Source organism: Anguilla rostrata, chromosome 10, assembly GCF_018555375.3.
Source record: "Anguilla rostrata isolate EN2019 chromosome 10, ASM1855537v3, whole genome shotgun sequence".
In the NCBI taxonomy this organism is placed as follows: Eukaryota; Metazoa; Chordata; class Actinopteri; order Anguilliformes; family Anguillidae; genus Anguilla; species Anguilla rostrata.
The window spans coordinates 12766976-12787713 of NC_057942.1; the positions used below are offsets into that span (position 1 = coordinate 12766976).

General features: G+C 45.1%; 1 protein-coding gene across 1 annotated transcript; it reads left to right on the top strand.

Annotated features, from left to right (window-relative positions):
* The first annotated feature begins 1996 nt into the window (after positions 1 to 1996).
* On the top strand, positions 1997 to 19614 carry pptc7a (protein phosphatase targeting COQ7 a). Its single transcript, XM_064354200.1, has 6 exons — positions 1997 to 2589; positions 9660 to 9839; positions 12138 to 12336; positions 14979 to 15102; positions 15312 to 15441; positions 15836 to 19614. The coding sequence occupies exons 1-6, from the start codon at positions 2388 to 2390 to the stop codon at positions 15892 to 15894; spliced, it is 894 nt and encodes a 297-aa protein (XP_064210270.1). The 5' UTR covers positions 1997 to 2387; the 3' UTR covers positions 15895 to 19614.
* Positions 19615 to 20738: the final 1124 nt, after the last annotated feature.

The window sequence follows — 20738 nt, forward strand, 5'->3', positions numbered from 1 at the left end:
CACTAGTTAAGCATACATAAACTATTGGCAGAATTCTCATGGAACTGTAAATATAACAAATATGATTGCAGCCTTTCACAATGCCATTAATTATAATTAGATTTTAATGAATTAGCAGATTATCTTCAGTCCAACGGGAGTGATTTCCTAAAAGAAGCCTAGCCTGCCAAAATAATACATCTCTCTGCAAACGTAACTGAATTTCAGAATCAGTCCCAAAAAGGAACAGCCATGAGACAATGCTACTAATTTAACTTTAAAAATGTAAATCTAAATGTCCTCCCTACTACTGTGGAGAAGTAGGTCATTTGTCCATTTAGGTCATTTGTAACTAATCCTTGAGTGTCATTGTGTCTTGTATTCAAAGACCTAATTACTACAACAACTGTGCAGTACGGCTATGGATGCAGATCTCTTGCATGGAGGTTTAAGCTGTTATATGTAACACAGTGGATTTTATAAGTGCTGCTGTAGGTCTTTTAATTTCAATGTATGAGGAACGGTGCTGTGGTGGGGAAAGCCATGTGTTCACTCACAGAAAAAAATGGCAGTTAGTATGGAGCTATGGGCTACAAGAACCCTCTGTTACAATCTGTCTGGGAGGATCGGGTTCTTTATGAAATGAAAGTCAGTCATTCTGGTAAATTTCAAGAACTTTGAAAGTTTCTTCAAGTGCAGTCGCAGAAACCATCAAGCACTATGATGAAACCAACTTTCATGAGGACCACCACAAGAAAGGCAGACCAAGAGTTAACTCTGCTGCAGAGAATAAGTTTATTAGACTCACCAGCCTCCGAAATCTGCAATTAACTGCACCTCCAATTAGAGCCCAAATAAATGCTTCACGGAGTTCAAGCATCAGACACATCTCAACATCAAATGTTCAGAGGAGACTGCGTGAATCAGGTCTTCATGTTTGAATTTCTGCAAAGAAAGTGAAGGAGCCCGATAAGAAGAATAGACTTGTTTGGGCCAAGATACACAGGCAGTGGACATTAGACCAGTTGAAATCTGTCCTTTCATCTGATGGCTCCAAATTAGAGATTTTTGGTACCAACCGCTATGCTTTCATGAGATGCAGAGAAGGTGAAAGAATGATATCTGCATGTGTGGTTCCCACAGTGAATATTAATTATATGAATGATTATTTTTCTCATCATGATGACATATTATTGGGAGATTATTTGGCTTGTTCTGTAATACTGGGGGTTGCAACCCCCAACCCCCCTCATAAATTATGCCCTTGGTTAAAAGGGAAAATTTAAAAGGGCAAATAAGCAGAGACCTGGTCTCTCATGTCATCTAAATCTAAATACTCCACATGACAAAAGCCAAGTAGAGTGAATAAAAAAGCCAAGTTAGTAAGCTAAATGTCCAGGTCCTATTTCGGTGAAGCCTTTTTACCGTTGTAAATAACAGAATCGAATCATTTTCCACCTTGTATGCTCACTACAGGACTCAGTGAAATATCATTGAAAATTATCGAAGGTTCAAGATCTCCAACGGTCCCTTTACAAAAAGCGTTGTTTAATTCACGCCCATTAAACGCACTCTACTCTGATTGGTCTTAACCTGCCATGTGATAATTCTGGGCCATTTATTGGCGAGTGCGCATTGCATGCGAATAAAAAAAAAATCTGCATACAAAATCCAAGCATCTATGGGTCGTCCAGTATCTCACAGGGAATTTGCATATAAAACTTTTGCAGACATATCTGCTTTTAATGTATGTATTTTCCATGTAATTTTTAATGTTTCTTAAAGACTTAAAGCCAATTCACCACTGAATCTTAGGCTACACGGGATGTTAACAAGTTATAGTGAGTCATAAAAATGTGTACACGTGTACATTTAGAAACTATTTAGTGAACGCGGAGATGGGTTGCAGTACATTTTACGAATAAGATGGCAAAAAACTATACGCATCACTGGAAGCAGAGCCACGGTTGATGGCCTTTTAAGGAAATCCCTATTGCGTAACGGTAAGTGACGTCAAACCAGGCAGTAGTCACAAGACTCGAAGTCCGCTATCGAGCTAGCACTCTCCACAGCTCCCTTGCCGGGACCCGGGTATTTGCGTAATTTTTTGAGAGTCGGGGAAAGATGGCAGAGTCAATGGAGCACGTTGGAAGAACCCGTCATATTAAATCCGCCAAAACTTAAGCGTTGTCGGTATCTGATACATCAAAGATTTGCGAAACCGTAGATAACTGTAGACGAGTCCCCTCTTGAGTTGTAACTGTCGTGGCGCTTTTCATTTTCTTTGTGGCTTGGGTAGTCGAATGTTGTTATTCGCTTGAGGGGGAATCGTGATCGAAACAAGACGTGGGAGCGTGGAGCGAGGCTAGGGTAGGCAGGCTAGCTCGGTGGGCGCTTGTTTTTGGGGGATGTTCTCCGTACTTTCTTATGGCAGACTGGTTGCCAGGGCTGTCCTCGGCGGACTTTCCCAAACAGATAGCCGGGATTACAGCCTGGTGACAGCTAGCTGTGGATTCGGAAAAGATTTTCGCAAAGGGATTTTGAAGAAAGGGATGTGTTATGGTGACGACGCCTGTTTCATAGCTCGACATAGATCCGCCGATGTTTTGGGTAAGTGCAACTTATGTCCCATTTGCATTTACGTGACCTATCATAGCTAGTAACGTTAGCCAACTAAGCTTTACCTGGAGATAAATCCTTTAATGGCTGTTGTGTTTGCTACCCTTAACTAATCAGCGTTTCCAGTTCATGTATAACTGTATCTTAGCCAGGCAAGGTTAGCTAGCTCTCCGTGTCAGATGTCCACGCAAATCAACGGTATTTCAGTTGTTCGCTACAATGCAACTAGCTAGGCAAGACCCCATACATCCGGTTGAACTTATCAAACGTTATATCATCTGACAAATCTTTTTTTAGTGAATTTCAGCCTAGCTAACTCTATTCATCACTTTCGTTGACATCTAAGTACACCCACCTTAAAATATTTCGTTTTCTTGGCAACATAGCTAGCATGCGTTTAATCTAACATGCGTTACATAGCAAGCTAGTTATCAAGATGTCCAGTGTTACTTTACATGAGTGATACAATTAAAGTAAAATTCAGTTGGTTAACATTCTCTTGTCTTTCAAACGGAATTTTACAAGGAGGAGCAGCATCTTTAGAGAACCGCATGCGGGACAGAACGTCTGCGTATGAGTGCCTATTGTTGGGGGGGAGAAACAAAGGGTAAAATTGACACCGCGCGAAGCTAGCTAGCTGGCACGATGTAACGCTGTAAACCGCTAAATAAAGATTCGTGTTTTCAGTGAACACGAAAACGGGTTAACAGTGTTTATGTATGTTATTCGTTCCCATATTTATTGATCACTATTGCTTAACCAACTATCCTGCTGCTTGACTATATGCAGTTGTGATTCAAGCCAACAAGTATTGTGGATACAGATGATTTTGGATGTTAGCCGATTGTTCTGTTTTTAGTGAGATTTTTGTATATGATCTTGTGTTGAAAACGGTTGTTCTTTACCGCGATGAGCGTTGTTACACAGGGAAACCGGTTCGTGTTGTTTAAGGTCAGACTGGTCACGCATGGGGGCAGCCATATTGAGAAAAACCTATCACGTTTCTTCAAAACGTAACGTTACCTACGGGAGAATACGGTGTCCTTAAATGACTTGCAGAATTATTTTACGTTTTCTGTAAAGTGCTCCATTGTACGCTAATTGATAACGCAGTTACTAGCAGTTTGGTTCATAGCATTGTGCAAATTAGACTAATACAGCACCGTCAGCAAAATCTGTACACACGTTTGGATTCCAAAAAGGCACCCTGAAATGTATCTTTATGGCCTTAGCAAATGTTTCTTGCCGTAAGAGAATGATAATAGTTGGCAATAGGCGTAGGTTTCATTCCCACTTGCATTGCTCATAGCTCATGTAAATCAGTTAGATGAATTAAGGGGGATAATCCGTATGACAATATTTTGGGTGACTATGCCCCCTCCGAACCTATGCATATGATAACTGGTGTTAAGATAAACCCGCAAATATTTACCCTCTGTTTTCACATTATGGACCTTGATTCTGTTGTAGCAGTGCAATAACAATCCAAAATGTACAATTTATAATATACTTATGGTGAAATTACGACAAATACGTTTTCCAATGAATGGACCTTAACGTATCCATTTACAACATCAGAGCTCTTTTTACAGACTTGCACTTTGCATGAATTAATATTGTACACTGTGTGTTTTTTCTCCAAGGTTGCATTACCCATAGTTACAATGTCTGCATCACTCATATGTAGCAAAAACGGGGACACTTATGGCCTACCCGGAGACTACAAGATATTCTGTGAGGATGGTAATACTGTCGTTTTTACAGCGGGGCAGGTATTGCAGCCCTTCTGGGTGACAGCGGCACATGACTCTGTTCCTAACAGACTGTTCGACTGAATCACCCTGACCCTCCAAAGGCCTGTGGTGCTACTGCCTGATTCATAGCTTGATATCTCCGGCAAAGCAAGATCTAGGCATATATGCCAGCACCAGACATCTGCATCTTTTTTTCTCTGGATGCTGCTGCAACTTTTCTCTGCTGTGTTTATATGATGAGTTTACAGCAATTTTATATCCACCTTATTGCGTTCAGAGCGTTCATGTTTGTTTTTGCTCACTTATTTCTACTGTATGCTTTTTCTCAGACAGACTGCTTTGTAAAATGCACAGTACAGGCCTGATACCTTGATACCTTAGGCTCAAGCTTTGTGCCAGGCTGTTGGCAAGGGCATTAACTAGTTCTGTGAAAGGTTCAAAGTGAAGATGCTGAAAACCCTCAGTCTGTGAATGATCTCCGGTTTGCCAGTCATTCTTTCAACTCTGTTTCATCACCAGGGTTAAAAAAACATTAAAGAAGGTATTCATATACTATCTACCCTTCTGTAGTAATCTAGAGCTCAGAGCTTGAAGGTTTTGCAAAACTACTTACAGCATTAACACAGCCTATCAGCCTATGGATTGCACCAATTTGCCATGCTGTGGGGGGTGGGTGGGTGGGTTGCGGTATTTGCGTTATCGCAATGGCAAAACAGGACAGCATTAAACAAATAAGTATTCCTCCTGTCCCTGCAGCAGTTGTGACAAGGTTCACGTATTAATTAGTGACACGGTAGTTAGCTGAGCCATATCTTCTTTAGAGCAAATCCTACATTTTCATAGTCCATGATCAGTGAATAAATGAGGACAGCAGTTATCACTAGTTTAATATCGTTATTGATTCTGTGGTACATCTGCTAAACCTTAAGCCACAAACAAGAAGAGGGCCTTAATTAGGAGTGGGTGTGATACCAGATCTAACCGGTGGGGATCAAGAACCTCAGCCATAATCCATTTCGTGCTTCCTCTAATACTGGAAATGTCAGACCTCTGTTCTCTTTTAGCTAAACTGAAGTTGTGCGGGAGACATGCGCAGTTCTCAGGATAGAGAAGGACAAAGGGTTTCTGTTGCTGATAAGTCAGTTCAGGTAGTGCAATATTGTCTTGTGTGTTAGGAGTCTGTAATAAGACTGAAAATCAAATGTCACGCGATAGGGAATGAGTGCTTTCCCAGTCCAGTCAGACTGTCATTTGATAGGATAACTGCCCACAAGGAGATTGTAGCAGACTAATGCCTGTCATGTCCTACTTTGAGCTGTATTTTAGTCTGGGTTACACAAGCCAAGTGAACAAATGACGGAGAATTATTCCACTTGTGTAATTCATACTAACATTCTAGGGAGGGGTGTTGAGGTGTCTGTTGCATTCTTTTCAAGGAATCGCATTTTCTTTGAAATAGTGCGGAAAGTGTCTTAAGTCTGCGACTGTGATTTTTCACACCACAGTGACACCCATAGGCTGAATTCTTACGCATGTCAAACCTGCAGTGGTTGAGTAAGAAAAGAAGCTTGGAACCAATCGATGAAACTTTGTTTATTCAAGAGGGTTTGTATGACTGTGTCGAACTTCACCTTACTACACTGCTTCTGTTTGTTGGTGTTTATCTTTTTCTTTCCTCTTCTGGACAGTAGAGCGATAAGGAAATGGAAAGCAGACCAATGAATGAAAAAGGGTGTTACTAAAAACAATGGCAAAGGCCATGCAGGTTTATGGAGCATTCAAGGTGGAAGGGAAGGTCTTTGCAGGGTACGTTACAGATTAAATAGGTAGGACAAAAAGGCATGCAATCACGAGCAGCTGCTTATTGGTTCATTTAAGAGGGCAGGATCCACACTCCTCTGGGGCACGTTTAGCAGTATTGTGAAAACGCTCCAAGATGTGGCTGCCACGGCTGTTTCCCCTACTGTTTATAGTTGGCACGAGTGGCCACACACTGCGCACTGTGGATGGGAGGGATGGGTTCCACACGCTGGCCGGGATGACTCTCCTTGTATGGTCACCCGAGCAGATTCTTGCGAGCAAGAAGCGGAGGGGGAGCATTGCCTTTCCAGGAAAATGTCATATCAGGGCTGTTCTGTGAAAAGTGAAAAGGGAGAAGGGAGGGAAGAGATTGTCTCACAGGCCACCCCTGCATGTCTTGGTTTTGGTGCACCCTCTGCCATTGTCTTTTGAGCATGCTCAGTTTGTTTAAAACTTGAAGGTTTGCGTATGCATTTAAGTGTGAATCAAAAATTAAAATCTTGCTCCAAGCTTGTAGTCCCTCCAGCAGTACTATATTTTCAAGTGAAAATGTCTTGCTTGTTTTAAACTAGTCCAAAATTTGTCCTGTCATGATTGAAATGCTGTTTCTCCATTTTTGAAACAATGCTGTCAGATAGGTCAAAGAGAGCACTCCATGGTGGGTCTGAGTATAAACTACTGACCCTTTGCTGGATGATACCTGGGGCATTGGTCGCTCAGGGTACTCTCCTGGGGCTGACTCCCTCTGACTGCTGTCACTCCACTGAACCAGGATCAGGAACAGAGTCTCTGGTTGCAGGCACCCTATCTTGTTGCAAGCAGCCTAACTGGTTCCCAACAATGAGCTACTTGGTGACAGCAGCTGTCCGTCCAGGCGAGACCCTGCTGTGCGCAAAATTAGGAATGCTCTGTGGCACACGACTGGGTGACTTACTGGAATTGGTCAAGGACTGTCGGACCGAGTGGAATTTAGCATGTTTGGCGGAGAGGCGCCCGGGACTTTGCAAAGATAACAAATATGTTGAGCCCAGTCCGTGGTAACAAAAGGCACAAAGCTTGGATTAGTCTTGGTCAGAAATGCACTTCTGCTTCAGGATTGGCTAATGGTCCGGCATGTTGTAAAAGGTTTCAAAAACCTGATTACAAAAGTACCCCTTCCTGTTTGGTGGTAATGCTGATGAATCATTTGAAATTTGCTAACTCGCAGACTTGGGGATGAAAGCATGAGGACAAGCAGCACTGATACGAGCACTTCCCCTTGCCTACCTACAGGGTGAGTTACGGGATATAGAATTTGACATGGTATGTCCTATATAGTAGATACACAAATCTTACGGTTATGGGCTAACAGAACAGCATAAAGAAGTAGCATAAGGAATTATGCGTTTTCAAGCCCGTTATACAATATATAGCTTCTCTTTTTTATTATCACAGATTGAAAAAACATGACCGTTCGAAATTTGGTCGCATTGATGACAACCCTAGAAAAAACATCTCACTCTGTGACTGGATGTTGACTCCCATCTAAAGTGAGAGTTGGGAGCTGTGTAATGACACTAAAACAGTGGTACTGTCTTGTGTACAATAAAACGCATTTGACACATTTATTCATTAACTGATGTAGGCATACCGCAGGTGCCTGGGTCGAGCCAGGCAGGTTGCTGTAATGCAGGGAACTGGGGAATATCGTCCTGACTGAAATACCCCTCTTACTGAACGGCAGTCGTAGGTTGCCCCACAATGCCCCCTGGCAGGGGGCACCAGAGCTGTCGGGGGTTCGATTCATGAACCCGGGATGCGCTGCTGCTCTCAGAGCCCAGGCCCATGGCTATAGATGCCACCCGAGTGTTTGCCCCTCCCCCTTAGCAGCAGCACCGCGCAGCTTCAGAGGCCCTGCACAGGCAGTCCTCGCGCTGCAGCTGAGACAACACACAGGCCCAGCACACAGCTGACCCAGGGTCAGGGCACAGGGCTGATGGAGCATGACTCCTCACACCTGTCACACCCCAGGACAGCTGGTGTATGTGTGTGTGTGTGTTGGGGGGGGTTCACTGGGTCCCAAATGGTTGTGTGACATTAGAGAGCCTGACTGGCACCCATCTGTCCCATTGTGGCTGGCCTGGTGGCTTGCGGAAGTGGTCTGCAGAACTTGTCAGCAGGCTGTAATTGTAGTTATAAGCACTGAACTATGCCTGCGTTGTATTTTGAATCTAGGTTTATAGGAGTTGAAATGTACCAGATGACATTTTCCTACTTTGAGTGTTCTCATCTCAAGTCCTTGACACTTGAATGTGTGGTGTGGGCAGTGGCATCTTGATCGTTTCCTTGTGACTGTCTTCATGCCGCCAGTAGTTTAGCTGCAGCGTTGGGAGCTGGCTGTTCTGTTCCAGCAGACACGTCTGTAATAGAAGGGTGTGCATCGGGGCGTTCTTGGCCCCTCCTACTCAACTTTTCCAGTTCTCTGGTTTCCTGTTTGTGTCGGTGGTGACAGACCGTTCTGCACAAATGAATAGGTATCTGATCACAGTTGAGGTTCGTTTTGTCCCTCTGTCTTTATCTGTCAGCAAAGGTTTGTCTGGTCAACAGAACAACTGAAATGTTGCTCTTATCTCTTCATGGAGGAGTGAAACTTCCCCAGTGTGAGGGAATATATGCTTGTGATTAAGGCATACCACTACATTAATTTTGTCCCTTCTGTTGGACCAAGCCATTCTCCCCTTTTATAGCTATTGTGGGCCGCGTTATTTCCCGCTGACAGGAGCTCCCCGATGCTGCACTTCCAGATGAGGACTTTTGTAATCAATTCTACTTTACTGTAGAGTCCTATGCGGTGGAATATGTCACAAGGCAGCTGGAATGCATCACTGAAAACAGAAATCTATACTAATATGTTAAAGGCCCACGGTTTATACTGTGGAAAAATGAGGATAAATTGCACTGACATTTTTTGTAAGATCAGCATTAAGACCTCTTTGGTCAATGTTGCTGTAAAATAAAAATAAAAAAGCAATCCGCAACCTGTCCCTAGTGTGTGCCAACTGGGTCCTTATATTCTAGTATTTGAAGAGTAAAAAATTCCAGTCCTGACGTTCTTTAGTTTTATTAGTAGGCTAATTATAATTATTCATTTTCACTAATTGTAAATTTGTCCCTAATTGTGCCTTGATGTGATTCATTGAATTACAGACAGTTGTACTAATTTAATGTATTAATCTTCAGGCTGTTTAGATTCCATATCAGAAAATCTGTCTATTCTATTCTCGTCCTGCCCTGATGGTCTAAGGGAGGTGAGGGTGCTGGACTGTGGGAACTCCAGAACTGGGCGTAGGCCCCTCTGCACAGCTAGGTCCATGCTGGATTTGCCATAGTTCTGTAACATGCAGTCATAAGCTTTGGTTTTCGAATGGCTTGCCAGCAGCTGGCCACTGGGTTGCAACTGCAGCCTCTAGTTGGTGGGACAGAGGGACCTCATACCTTAGCATTTATCTGTGTTTTCTTGCTTTTCAGGTGTGGCCGACGGCGTGGGGGGATGGAGAGATTACGGCGTGGACCCCTCCCAATTCTCTGGCACGTTGATGAGGACGTGCGAGCGGCTGGTGAAGGAAGGCCGCTTCATGCCCAGCAATCCCGTGGGCATCCTCACCACCAGCTACTACGAGCTCCTTCAGAACAAAGTCCCCTTGCTGGGTGAGTGGGCGGAGCCTCGCTGGCTTTAAGCACCCCGTGATGAAGCAGTGCCTTTCTCTGTGATATGATGCACTCACTGCTGCCTACCTACAGATTCAGATTCCTTTTTTCTAATTGTCCAGTCAGCACATGCTTTTGAAATGGTTAAATGTTATAATTACTTCCAATACATGTCCTTTTCTGAAGCTGATAGCTGATAGATTTTTAATGTCCAGAAAGATGTGTTCCCAGCAAAATAACAGACCAGCTTGCCAAGTTACCTATGGATTGGTTAGAGGTGAAACTGATAAACTGGTGTTTGACATCCTAAGAGTTCAGTTCTCTTTGCTTAACAAGTGCAGCCAAGTGCGATTTTTTTATGTGACGTAGGAGCAGTTGTTTGTGGGGGACGTATGACGTCCGTGTGCTTTTGATATCGGAGCGAGGTTAATGATCAGTCGGGACCCTGACCCCCCCGGCTGTCGGTGGGGAACACTCTCTGACTGCAGGGAGGCGGACTCCTCCAGCGCCATCGAGCTGGAGTCCGGGTAGACTGCGGATCCGCAGGATGAGTCAGAGAGAGACCGTGTCATGAGTTAGAGAGATGCCTCCCAGCCAGCAAACTGCACGCTCCAGAATCGCCCAAATTCATCACAGCTGCTTGCTGGGAAGGAGAAGCATGCGGCAGCATGTGCGCTATAAAAAAACTACATATTTACAGAGAAACATCTACACAGAGGCTGGTGCCAGCGCAGTAAACAGAGTCATTCCTCCATTCCTCTTTGCCTCCTACCCCCTCTTCCTCAGTTTTTTTCCATAAAAACAGACAATGGTTCCATGGTTGATAGACAACTGGCACCACTAGTTGTGGTTATAGTTTGTGGGCTGGGCCGGGGAATTAAGAAGGCCAGTTCAAAGCCAATGGTGTGAGAGCTCCGCAATAATATTACCATACGGAGATGTAAAAGGAGCCCGCAAGCGTGATTGTTCACCGATGAGTCACCAGCAGCAGGGTGGGGTTCTGTTCCAGGAGGCCTCTTTGTCGGGATAGTTCTCTTCTGTCCACATCTAACGCAAAATGTGAACGAGCTGGGATCCCAGTCGACCCAAAAAAACAACTGCACTTTGTTTGGGTCCTTAATGCAAATGTTTTTTGTTCTGTCCCGACCTTTAGCGTCACCTCTGCAGTGTGACTGATTAGCGTGGGGCCTTAGGTAACCCTTGGATCTGCCGTGCTTGAATTTGTACGGGCATTAATATAACCCGTCTCTGCTGCCTCCAGTTCAACAGAACCTGATAGTGGAAAGTGAGCGGCCTCCACGGAGACACTGGGTCAGTGTGAGGACAGAGTGTGTTTTGGTGCCGCATGCCAGGCAGTGCTGGTACAGCTTGTGAATGCTGGAGAGTATTTAGGTGTTTACCTGGAGCATTACCTGATGTCCCTCCAAATGGACTATTTCACCACCGATCAAAGAACCCCTGGGTGAATAAAATAAAATAAAAAAAGAAAATCAAACGCATCGCCTATTGATTAACCTCCAGCAGGGTTTCTTTTTTTGAAAGTGTGTGAAGGGTACAGAGCTATCAGATCTGATACATCTACCCTTTCAGAATGTTTTTTTTTAGTGTATTTTTGAAGTGATACTTCTGCATAGCTGGGAGTTTTTAAAGTCCGGAGACTTTCCTTTCCAAGGTCACAGAGTAGTGATGGAGTAGTACCTGCCGCGCAGGGGCTGGGCCTGGCACCATGCCCCCTGTGGTTTAATCAGCACATAGCAGGCCGCCTCGGGCTTCAGCTCCCCTGGCAAAAATAAAAGGGTCATTGCGTGGGAGGGACACACACAGGGACTTTCAAAGTGTCCTCCCAAAAGACCGTGATCTCTGTACCTAGTACTCTGTACCTCTGTACCTAGTTCGGAATGTTCTGGAAAACAAGGACTTCCCCTGGCGCAGTGTTTAGGCTGTTGGCTGATGTACGTTTTGTTTCGTACATGCGGTTTATTTTATTGTTCAGCTTTAAAGCATGTTTGTTTTTTTTGTTTTTTTGTCGTCATTGCAATGTAGCCTATGTATTGCACACAACTCTATAGTGGGCTCTCTTTAGATGTTTTGTATAGATGAGGTATCCATGTTGCACGTGAGTCAGTTGGGCTGTCCTTGCACTGAACTGCACACTTGCATAATGGTCTTCTGAAGGGTCTTTTCATGTAGGAGCGAGGCTCAGTTACTGGCTCGGCGTATCGAATGGCCGTTTGCTCTTGCACGTATCAGAAGTGCCGCCGCGGTGATGCACTGATGCACACTGTCGTCCCCCTGCAGGCAGCAGCACGGCGTGCATCGTGGTCCTGGACAGGCACAGCCACCGGCTGCACACGGCCAACCTGGGCGACTCGGGGTTCCTGGTGGTGCGGGGCGGCGAGGTGGTGCACCGGTCGGACGAGCAGCAGCACTACTTCAACACGCCCTTCCAGCTTTCCATCGCGCCCCCCGAGGCAGAGGGCGCGGTCCTCAGCGACAGGTCAGTGATCCGCCGCCGCCGACATCCTGTCTCGCTCCCGCCCTCGCGCCCAGCGGAGTTTTAACCGCGCCAGGCCCCACCCCCTGCCCAAACTCGTGCTGGAGATTTCATTTAACGCTCTGCAGAATTGGTGTTCTAGAATTGTTTTCAGTTACCAGTTGTGATGGTTACTTCATCATTAGAATGTTCAGTTGGGAACATTAAAATCAGCTATTTGTGATCTTGCACCAAGGGTTAAAAAGCAATTTCACTGCATACCGTTTGCTTAGTCAATGGCATGAGACCTGTCTGACGTTACTTTAAAAAGTCATTATGTTATCCAGAATCATTTCAAATATTTCAGATCAGATAGGGAAGTAGAGGGGTGAGTGTGTCTTTTTAAAGAAAGGCATTTTAGTCTGCCTCCTGGGATTTCACTGCTGGAATACAAGAGGATTTGTGGCTATTCTTTCCATGTCATGCCAAGTTAGGCAGATCACCAGTTTCTCATGGGCACCAAGTAAAAAGAATGGACTGTGTCCCTAATTACGCTGCCCCACCCCCTCTGTTCCCCCGCCCCCCGTCCTTCTGTCCCTCTAACAAGCCAGTCCGGCCTGATCTAGAGCACGAGGGCTGCTGTGATGTCAGAAGCAGAGCCAGGGCCATGTGAGGCCTCCGCTCGTTTGTGTTGTGCCAGCAGTGGAGTGTCTGCTCCTTCCAGGAGGGGGCAGGGCTGGTGGGGAGGGGTGTGCTGGCTCCATGCCATCCTTAGAGCCGGGCAGAGCTGTAATCACACAGGAGTGGGCCAGAGGATTTCCTTAAAATAACCAGTCCTGTTGCCCATTTAAAAAAAAATTTTTATTCTGTTTTTCCTCTTGCCCCTGACTTCGTGAAGATAGAGGAGAACGTCATTTCCAGGTCTCTCGTGTGCCTTTTAATTTGTACGGGACAGTCTGCACTTTACACTTTGGCCTGAGTGTAGAAGCTAGGGTTTTACAGTCAAGTGATCAAAGTCTGGTGCAGGAGTGTGTTACTCATTCATACCCAGCCTTGTGTGTGTGTGTGTGTGTGTGTGTGTGTGTGTGTGTGTGTGTGTGTGTATGCGTGCCTGTGTGTGTGTGTGTGTTGCTCTGTTCATTTGAAAGGCAGAATCAAGGGCATGGTGTCTGGCTTGCTTTTTGGCAGTGGCCTGACTCTCACCTACTTTTCAAGGTGACCCTAGTTTGGCTGTAGGGAGGGCGGATCTCCTTTGGATATTTGACAGATGCCAGGCTATTTCATTACCTACGAGATTCACTAAGAACTCCTTTAAACCCTTTATCTGGAGGAGACAGGCTGATGAGCTGAGCGGCCACATGCTCTACTGGTCTCATCTCAGTGCTGCCGCTGGGCACTAATCCTCCCCATTATTACCGTCTTTCATCTAGATACATTAACCTTTAAGGCTCTTTCTCTCCATCACTCTTTGAAAGCGAAATGATGTGCATTCTAAATGAAAGGCGAATGTAGCGAGGAGATACACTAGGGCCAGGATAGGTCAAGAAACGAGGCCAGGGATATCGCAGGCCTCCAAGAACGGAACTCGACACGTTCAGCTCCGGTCTATATCCGTTCAGGCACTGGCACGCTGGCACGAGCCAGGAACCCAAGCCCAGGACGAAGTGTACGTTTCCATGCCCTGTCCTTCTGACCTCGTGCTGACCGTACTTTCCGCTGACCTTCGATTTGATTTTATTTTAATCGCCGTGGCAGCAGGCCTGGCTTCAGTTCAGCCTGCGTTTATCACTGTCGGACCACTGACACCTGTATTATAGGCAGTGTAGGTGGCGTGCTGCCTTTGTGTCTTCATGGGATTTGTAGGGTAGTACAGGTTTGCAACTGTGCTAAGGATAGGAATGATGCTAGTTCAAACTGGAGCAGTTGTCCGTTAATTTCATTTGAGCAGTGACCCTGTGTTTGTGATCTAGACGGTGCGCTCTGTATGTAAACAGTTTGTACGGCAGTCCAATTTTGTGACTGAACTCTGGTTGGGAGTAATGGTAATTCAGAGCGAAGCATTACCCCATTAATTGACTTGAAGCTGCGGCTCATAGCTTAGCGGCCTAGCTTCAGGACATTTGGGAGGTGTTGCAGTTTAGACCCCTTTTCCGGTGGGGGCCCTGGGAGGGAGATGCCACCCTATGAGTGGTCGGGCTGACAGGCAGAAGGGCGTAGGAGGTTAGTGCAGCCTCAACCCGTTACGGGGAGTTGCAGGAACAAAATGAATACCCAGTACAGTGCAGTGAGGGAAGTGATTCATACAGCTTTACACCAGCAATGCACATCTATGGAGTGCAAAGGGCAGCAACAGATTGCACGCTATCTGGAAAAATCTTTACCAGATACAGTCAATGTAAAATAACTGCAAACCCTGAATCTTTTCAGTCCTCATATGTAGGAATCTGACATGGTTTAAATGAGTATTCTGGTTATTTTAAATGCATTTGGCTGTAGAAATATGTTCACAGTTGAACACTTCATTGGAGATTTCATCACTCTCTATAGGAAACACTGTGAATGCCCCCATGTGACCTCAAGGTTTCTGATTGACAGTGCACCCTGTCCCAGCCCCCCCCCCAAACCCACACTAACCCTGTATGTTTTCCTGTTCCCCCCCCTCACAGTCCTGACGCTGCAGACAGCTCCTCCTTTGATGTCCAGCTGGGAGATATCATCTTGACTGCGACAGACGGCCTCTTTGATAACATGCCCGACTATATGATCCTACAAGAACTCAAAAAACTCAAGGTATGGGTTCATTTTACTTCAGCAGCATCATATACTGACTTGTACAAATGGAATATACCTTTAAAATATACAGTTTTTTGGTGTCCTGGTTTGGTGTTAGTTTCTGTTACTTTAACATATGTGTCTGAATAACATTTTTTCATCTCTTGTGAAGACTTCCTCCCTCCACGGTTATTTATTCTAAACTCATGCTTTAATGTTATTTTTAGAACACCAACTATGAAAGTATACAGCAGACAGCCAGAAGCATCGCGGAACAGGCCCACGTCCTGGCTTACGATCCCAACTACATGTCGCCTTTTGCACAGTTTGCGTGTGACAATGGACTGAATGTAAGAGGTAAGGTCATGTTTTGGTCACCTTGTTACAGCTGGAGGAAGACGCCCCCTTCCCCACAACTTTTATGGAGCCGTTAATTTAAGAGTCTTTTCTTTTCTGAAAGTTTTCCGTCACCGGGCAACTGCTCAAAGCAGTTAAGAACTTGGTGGGAAGCAAATTCTGGAGTCGGGGGACCAAACATTTTGAAAACGAATCAAAACATGTACTTTGCTGTGGCAATATTGTACAGCCGAGCGGCATTAGACCTGATGTCCTCCTGTCACCACATTGTTTTTGTTTCAAACCGCTTGCTGACTGAATGCAGCAAACGGCATGAATGTAGAAAATCTGCAAATATCTACCCCTTCAGTCAGTCCTTTTTGTTCCCTTACACGGTCTCCTTTGTGTTCCACAGGGGGAAAGCCGGATGACATCACAGTTCTTCTGTCAATTGTGGCAGAGTATACAGACTAGCGTCTGTGGGAGGGACGGAGAGAGTTCCGACTTCGGTCTTCCTCCTGTGTTCTATTGTACTGTTTGTTTCCTGCTGGCAGGATTGGGGACTTTACTCCTTTTGCAGCTAAGCCCCGCCCCCTCTTCCATGTCTCAATCTACACCTCTTTCCCGTCCTGTCCAGTCATTCCACTCGGCCTCCAGCCCCACCTCCATTTGCACCGCCCCCCCACCCCTACCGTTCAGGTTCCAGTTGCTGATCAGTGTGACTGGCCCACATTCCCGCCAAATAAAAAAGAGATTAGCACTGTAACGCTGGGCAGGGTTTCCCCTTACCTTAAAAACTGCGAGGTGCAGGGGGAATCAACATGGCGCATTTGATGACCTCATATCAGTGCGCGCTGTTGGAGCTCGGCACAGTGCTGTTGTGGCATTTTTGTTCTTCTGAGAGCTTTACAAATGGAGGCAGAGGAGAAATCAGACCCCCTTGTCTGCACCTTTTTCTGTTGGTGACTAATAATAACCTAAAGTAATTGAGCTGTTTTCTCTTTATGTAAAAAATGGTCCTACATGACGAGGGCTTATTTGTGGCTGGGCGGGGAAGGTGCTCGTGGGCAATGGAGCAGAGTCTGGGGAGAGTATAAATTGGGATAGTACCAGTCAACACAGGAAGGAGGAAAAACGAGTGTCAAATCTGAGACTCTTCTCAGTTTAAGCATCTGTGCTAAAACATCCTTAAAGGTGTGAACCGTGTTTTGGGAGCAGAAATCTCAGTGGCTTCTAGATGGGCCACAGTGGGTGGTCAGAGCCGGTTTGGAACAAGTAGCTGTCAGACGGGTCTGTGCTGCGGGGAAAATGGCATCAAGGGAGAGGATGTGGGGGGAAAAGCCACCGCAAGGCAAGGTCACTTTAAGTGTGAGATGAAATATTTAATGGCAATAGCCGTGCAAGTGAAGGCAGGATTGGGATTCACAGACTGCCACTGCCTCGGCTGAGGAGGCACATGGTAGAGGGTTAGAAGTGTTCTGTATGTGTGAACGCACTTCTTTAATTTGGTTTTCGGTAAATGTACCCTGTGTGTGCGTGTGTGTGTGCGCGTGCGTGCATGTGCGTATGAGCGTGTCTTGCGGCTTCTTAATTGTCATGTTTGTGTAGCAGGATTTATGAAGTGTCGGATTCCTTAAGCTGATCGACTGATCAACCAACCGACCCTTTTTGGTGAGGAAGGGGAGTGTTCTTTAAATGTAAGATCTGCAGGATGACAAATTGTGACCGATCCCCTTAATCTCACTTTCCCCTCCCATACCCCCCCCCCCGTTTGAACGAGCAGAGGTGTGTCCATGGCCTCAGGTCAGCGGTTCCCCCGGTCAGAGCTGTGTGTCCAGCGTACGTGTGTGTGTGTGTGTGTGTGCGCGTGCATGGGCTCTGTCTACTGCACAGAGGGTTTTTCATGTTCTTTAGAACTCTGGAGAGAGCATACCGTTAACGCACAAGAATAATTCTAGCGTCTGTGAATTCTTACAGATATGACAGGTCAGATATAAATAATAAAGGTTTATTTTTATAATAAATTCTTTTTTTTTGGTGGGGTGTTTGAGGGTGGAAACTGGGTTTTCATGTCATTGCTTGACTCGTCCCAGCCTCACTTTATTGTACAGTTTGTCCCTGTTTAGAAAAAAATCCTGAAGCCATCTTTTAAAACGCATAGGCCTCGATTTAAATCAGGTTAGTTTTCGGATAAATGTTGTCTAACATTTTATAATTTCAGTCTCGGCAGACATCAGGACTTCCCCACCTCCTGTAGATTTGTACTGTGTATTTGCATAACTTTACTGTGCAGCTTCTATTTTGTAATTAAAACAAATTAAGTTTCTACATGTACTGTGTACATGTCAATTTTCTGTTATTTATAATGCTCATCTGGATTGCACCTAGCATTATTCAGTATTGTTTTTTTTTGTCATCTGTGTTTTAATTTCTGAAAGCAAGATTTTTGATTTCATCGACTGTTCTGTAAAGGCTTTGTCGTAATTATCTTTGGTCATTGTTCTCAAGCCCTCGCATTGTGCTGCCCAGTTCATTGCCCGCATAGCTGCAAAATGCCACTGTAAAATCTGCCATGAAATCAGAGGGGTGGACACTCCTACTGAAATCTTCAGGCGTACAGCACCGTGACTCTCAACTACATCGCTTTTAAAAGCCTCGCTGTCTTCACCCTATAAATGTCTGCTCTGCCTGAGCGAAAGGAGACTTGTCTTTGAGTCATAACATCCTTTTCCGAGACGTGCTTTTGGGACAAAAACAAATTTGGCTGAGTATTTAGGGCTTTGCCCTGAAGAAGAGAACATGTATGGCATGCGGTTATGCAAGATTCCGCTGTCGCTGCTGTGTACACAGAGGTGCAGGGCGGATGGATTGGCCCGCACGCATGCAGGGTGTCAATCAAACACATTCTACTCCTCTGCCCTGGCTTATCCACTCCCTTTTTTGTTGCAGCAGGTGCACCAAAGACATGCTTCCTGATGTGTGTTTTTCCTCTTAAATGATAAAGCAATACTATGACAATACATGACAAAATGCATCACCTGTGTTTGTACACACGTTTCCACATTTACTTTAGGACATATCTGGTATTAAGATTTTTTTTAAATGGCAAAAAAAAAAAACCTTTAATGTATATGCACTGACAACATTACTGCGTTAAGTGCCCAGGCCGCTGGCTGGTCGTGCATTTCATCTCTATGCTGTGCTGGAGTTCCAGTGCCCTGGTTTGTCTCTGTATGAGAGCCAATGGGAGTCTTAGTGGTAGCTTCGCGGGTCCTAGGTTAAACCAAAGTAGTTAAGGAAAGCCATAACCAAACATGACCGGTGTGTTCCCCCCCGCAGCCGCCTGCTGGGCGCTGACCCCGTTAACCAGGCTAGCAGTGCTCGCGCTTCGCCGCACTCTGAAAGAGGCCCATTCCTCCTCAGACACCCCGACTCCACCTAGCAGTTAGCCTTACGCTCATCTGTGGCTTTGAAATAACGCTTTGGAGTGACCTGCAGGAAATCTCTAAGTGGTTTTCAGTTCTACTATGTGCTATGAAAGAAGTTTTTGATGATGATGATGATGATGATGTTGATAGTCTTTGCTGTTGGGTTACCACTCTTGAGTACCTTGGGTACAAGTGCTACAAGCCGTTTTATACATCTGGAATCTGCTTCTCGATTCAGTGTTCCTTAAAGACAGACTGCCTTCCTGTCCGGCTATGAACATAAACTTGGACTCAGGTTTGAGAAGGTCAGATGGTGATGGGCACACACAATGTTTCAGGACTGCTAATCGTCTTCTTTTTTTTTTTTTAATGTAAAAGGATTATTATTATGCAGCGAAACTAAAGGCCATTTTCTCCAGCTTGTTAGTACTGTTCAGACTGATTGTGCTGGAACTGACTGAAGGACCAGTGAGCTCAACACGCGCCATATCCGCCTTAACCCAGAAACCGATTCCACCCCCAGTGCGGCCTTGCGACAGAGCCAGCTTGTCCTGTCTCCCAAAGCTCTCATGCTGCTGTCCATCAATGCGCTCTTGCAATTAAACACGTGGTTTCTTACTCTCGTTGAAATAGGCAATGTTTGTTAGTATGAAAAAGCTGCACATATTTTTGTGTGTGTACAGTACAATGATGCAGATATGGATTCTGTAAATATGTTTTCAAAGTTGTAAAATATTTAAATAAAGAATATAGTATTTATACTAAACTGTCTGGCCTCTTGCATTTGTAAAAACAATATTTTTCTAATTCCGAACATCAAGCTCCAAAATATGTAATGTTACTTTAAAACCAAGGGTAACAGTCCCTCAAGGGACCATTTTCTCCCAAAAAACATCTTGAAGATACTGTAATTGACCAGTATGTGAATGTGTCACTTTGTGACCATCAGAGGTACAGCAACAACTCTGTACCTACATAAAGCTGGACAGAAGAGAATGGGTGACTCCTTCAGTTCCAGCTTATTCGGTTGGCAGTTATCCAGCTCAAGTTGCTTACATTGTTTGTTTTTCACATACCTATATATGCAGCCGGGTTTACTGAAATTTAGCTCACGTACTTCAGGCTCAAGGGTATACACTTGTTACTCAAGGTGTGAACATGTAGCCTACTGGTGGTCCAGTTAACTAAACACAAGGAGAACTAATGTTCTGTATCATCCTCCTTGGAGTTCTGTTCAATTTGGCTTCGCGTCCCCTTACAGTCCTGGTGCAGAATTAAATTTATCAAATTCATTGGCTTGTGTGGCACAAATTTCTCCTTTCCTTTCAGCTAAACTGTGTTTTAGGCTTGAGTGCAAGCACCTGGAAACAAGAATGTATTTAGCATATTTCTCATATCTCAAGTCAATCGAGTTGAAGGTAGGGCGTTTCCTTCCCGGCTCTGCAGAACACCGAGTACTACACCAGGGTACGTCTCTCCCACGGTTACAGTTATGTACCCGCCCAGGAGATCTTGAGCGTTCCTTCCTGGCTCTGCAGAACACAGAGTATTGCACCAGCATGCGTCTCTTCCCACACAGTTACAGTAGTCTGCCTGCCCGGGGGATCTTCAGCGTTCGCACGTACATTCCACAGTCCCTGCCCGCTCTGCGAGAGGTTGTTTTGAAAACATGGTACCTGCCTGCTATCGTGCCAGGAAAATCCCATACGGAACGTTCCTTCCATACTGTATTCAAGCACTCTGCACTGCGTCTTAGTTTGTGGTAATTGATACCACTGTTCTCATTGTTGCCAATCTCACCACAGGTACCGACTAATATCAACACAAGTATACATCTCGGTGGAGTGGTATACAAAATGGTGAAGGAGATTCATATAAAGGAACACCTTT

Bases quoted from the DNA above. Each gene is read 5' to 3' on its own strand.
- pptc7a (XM_064354200.1), top strand. From the start codon at position 2,388: ATGTTCTCCGTACTTTCTTATGGCAGACTGGTTGCCAGGGCTGTCCTC. The intron at 9,840-12,137 runs GTGAGTGGGCGG...GTCCCCCTGCAG, and splicing joins GAACAAAGTCCCCTTGCTGG to GCAGCAGCACGGCGTGCATC. The intron at 12,337-14,978 runs GTCAGTGATCCG...CCCCCCTCACAG, and splicing joins GGCGCGGTCCTCAGCGACAG to TCCTGACGCTGCAGACAGCT.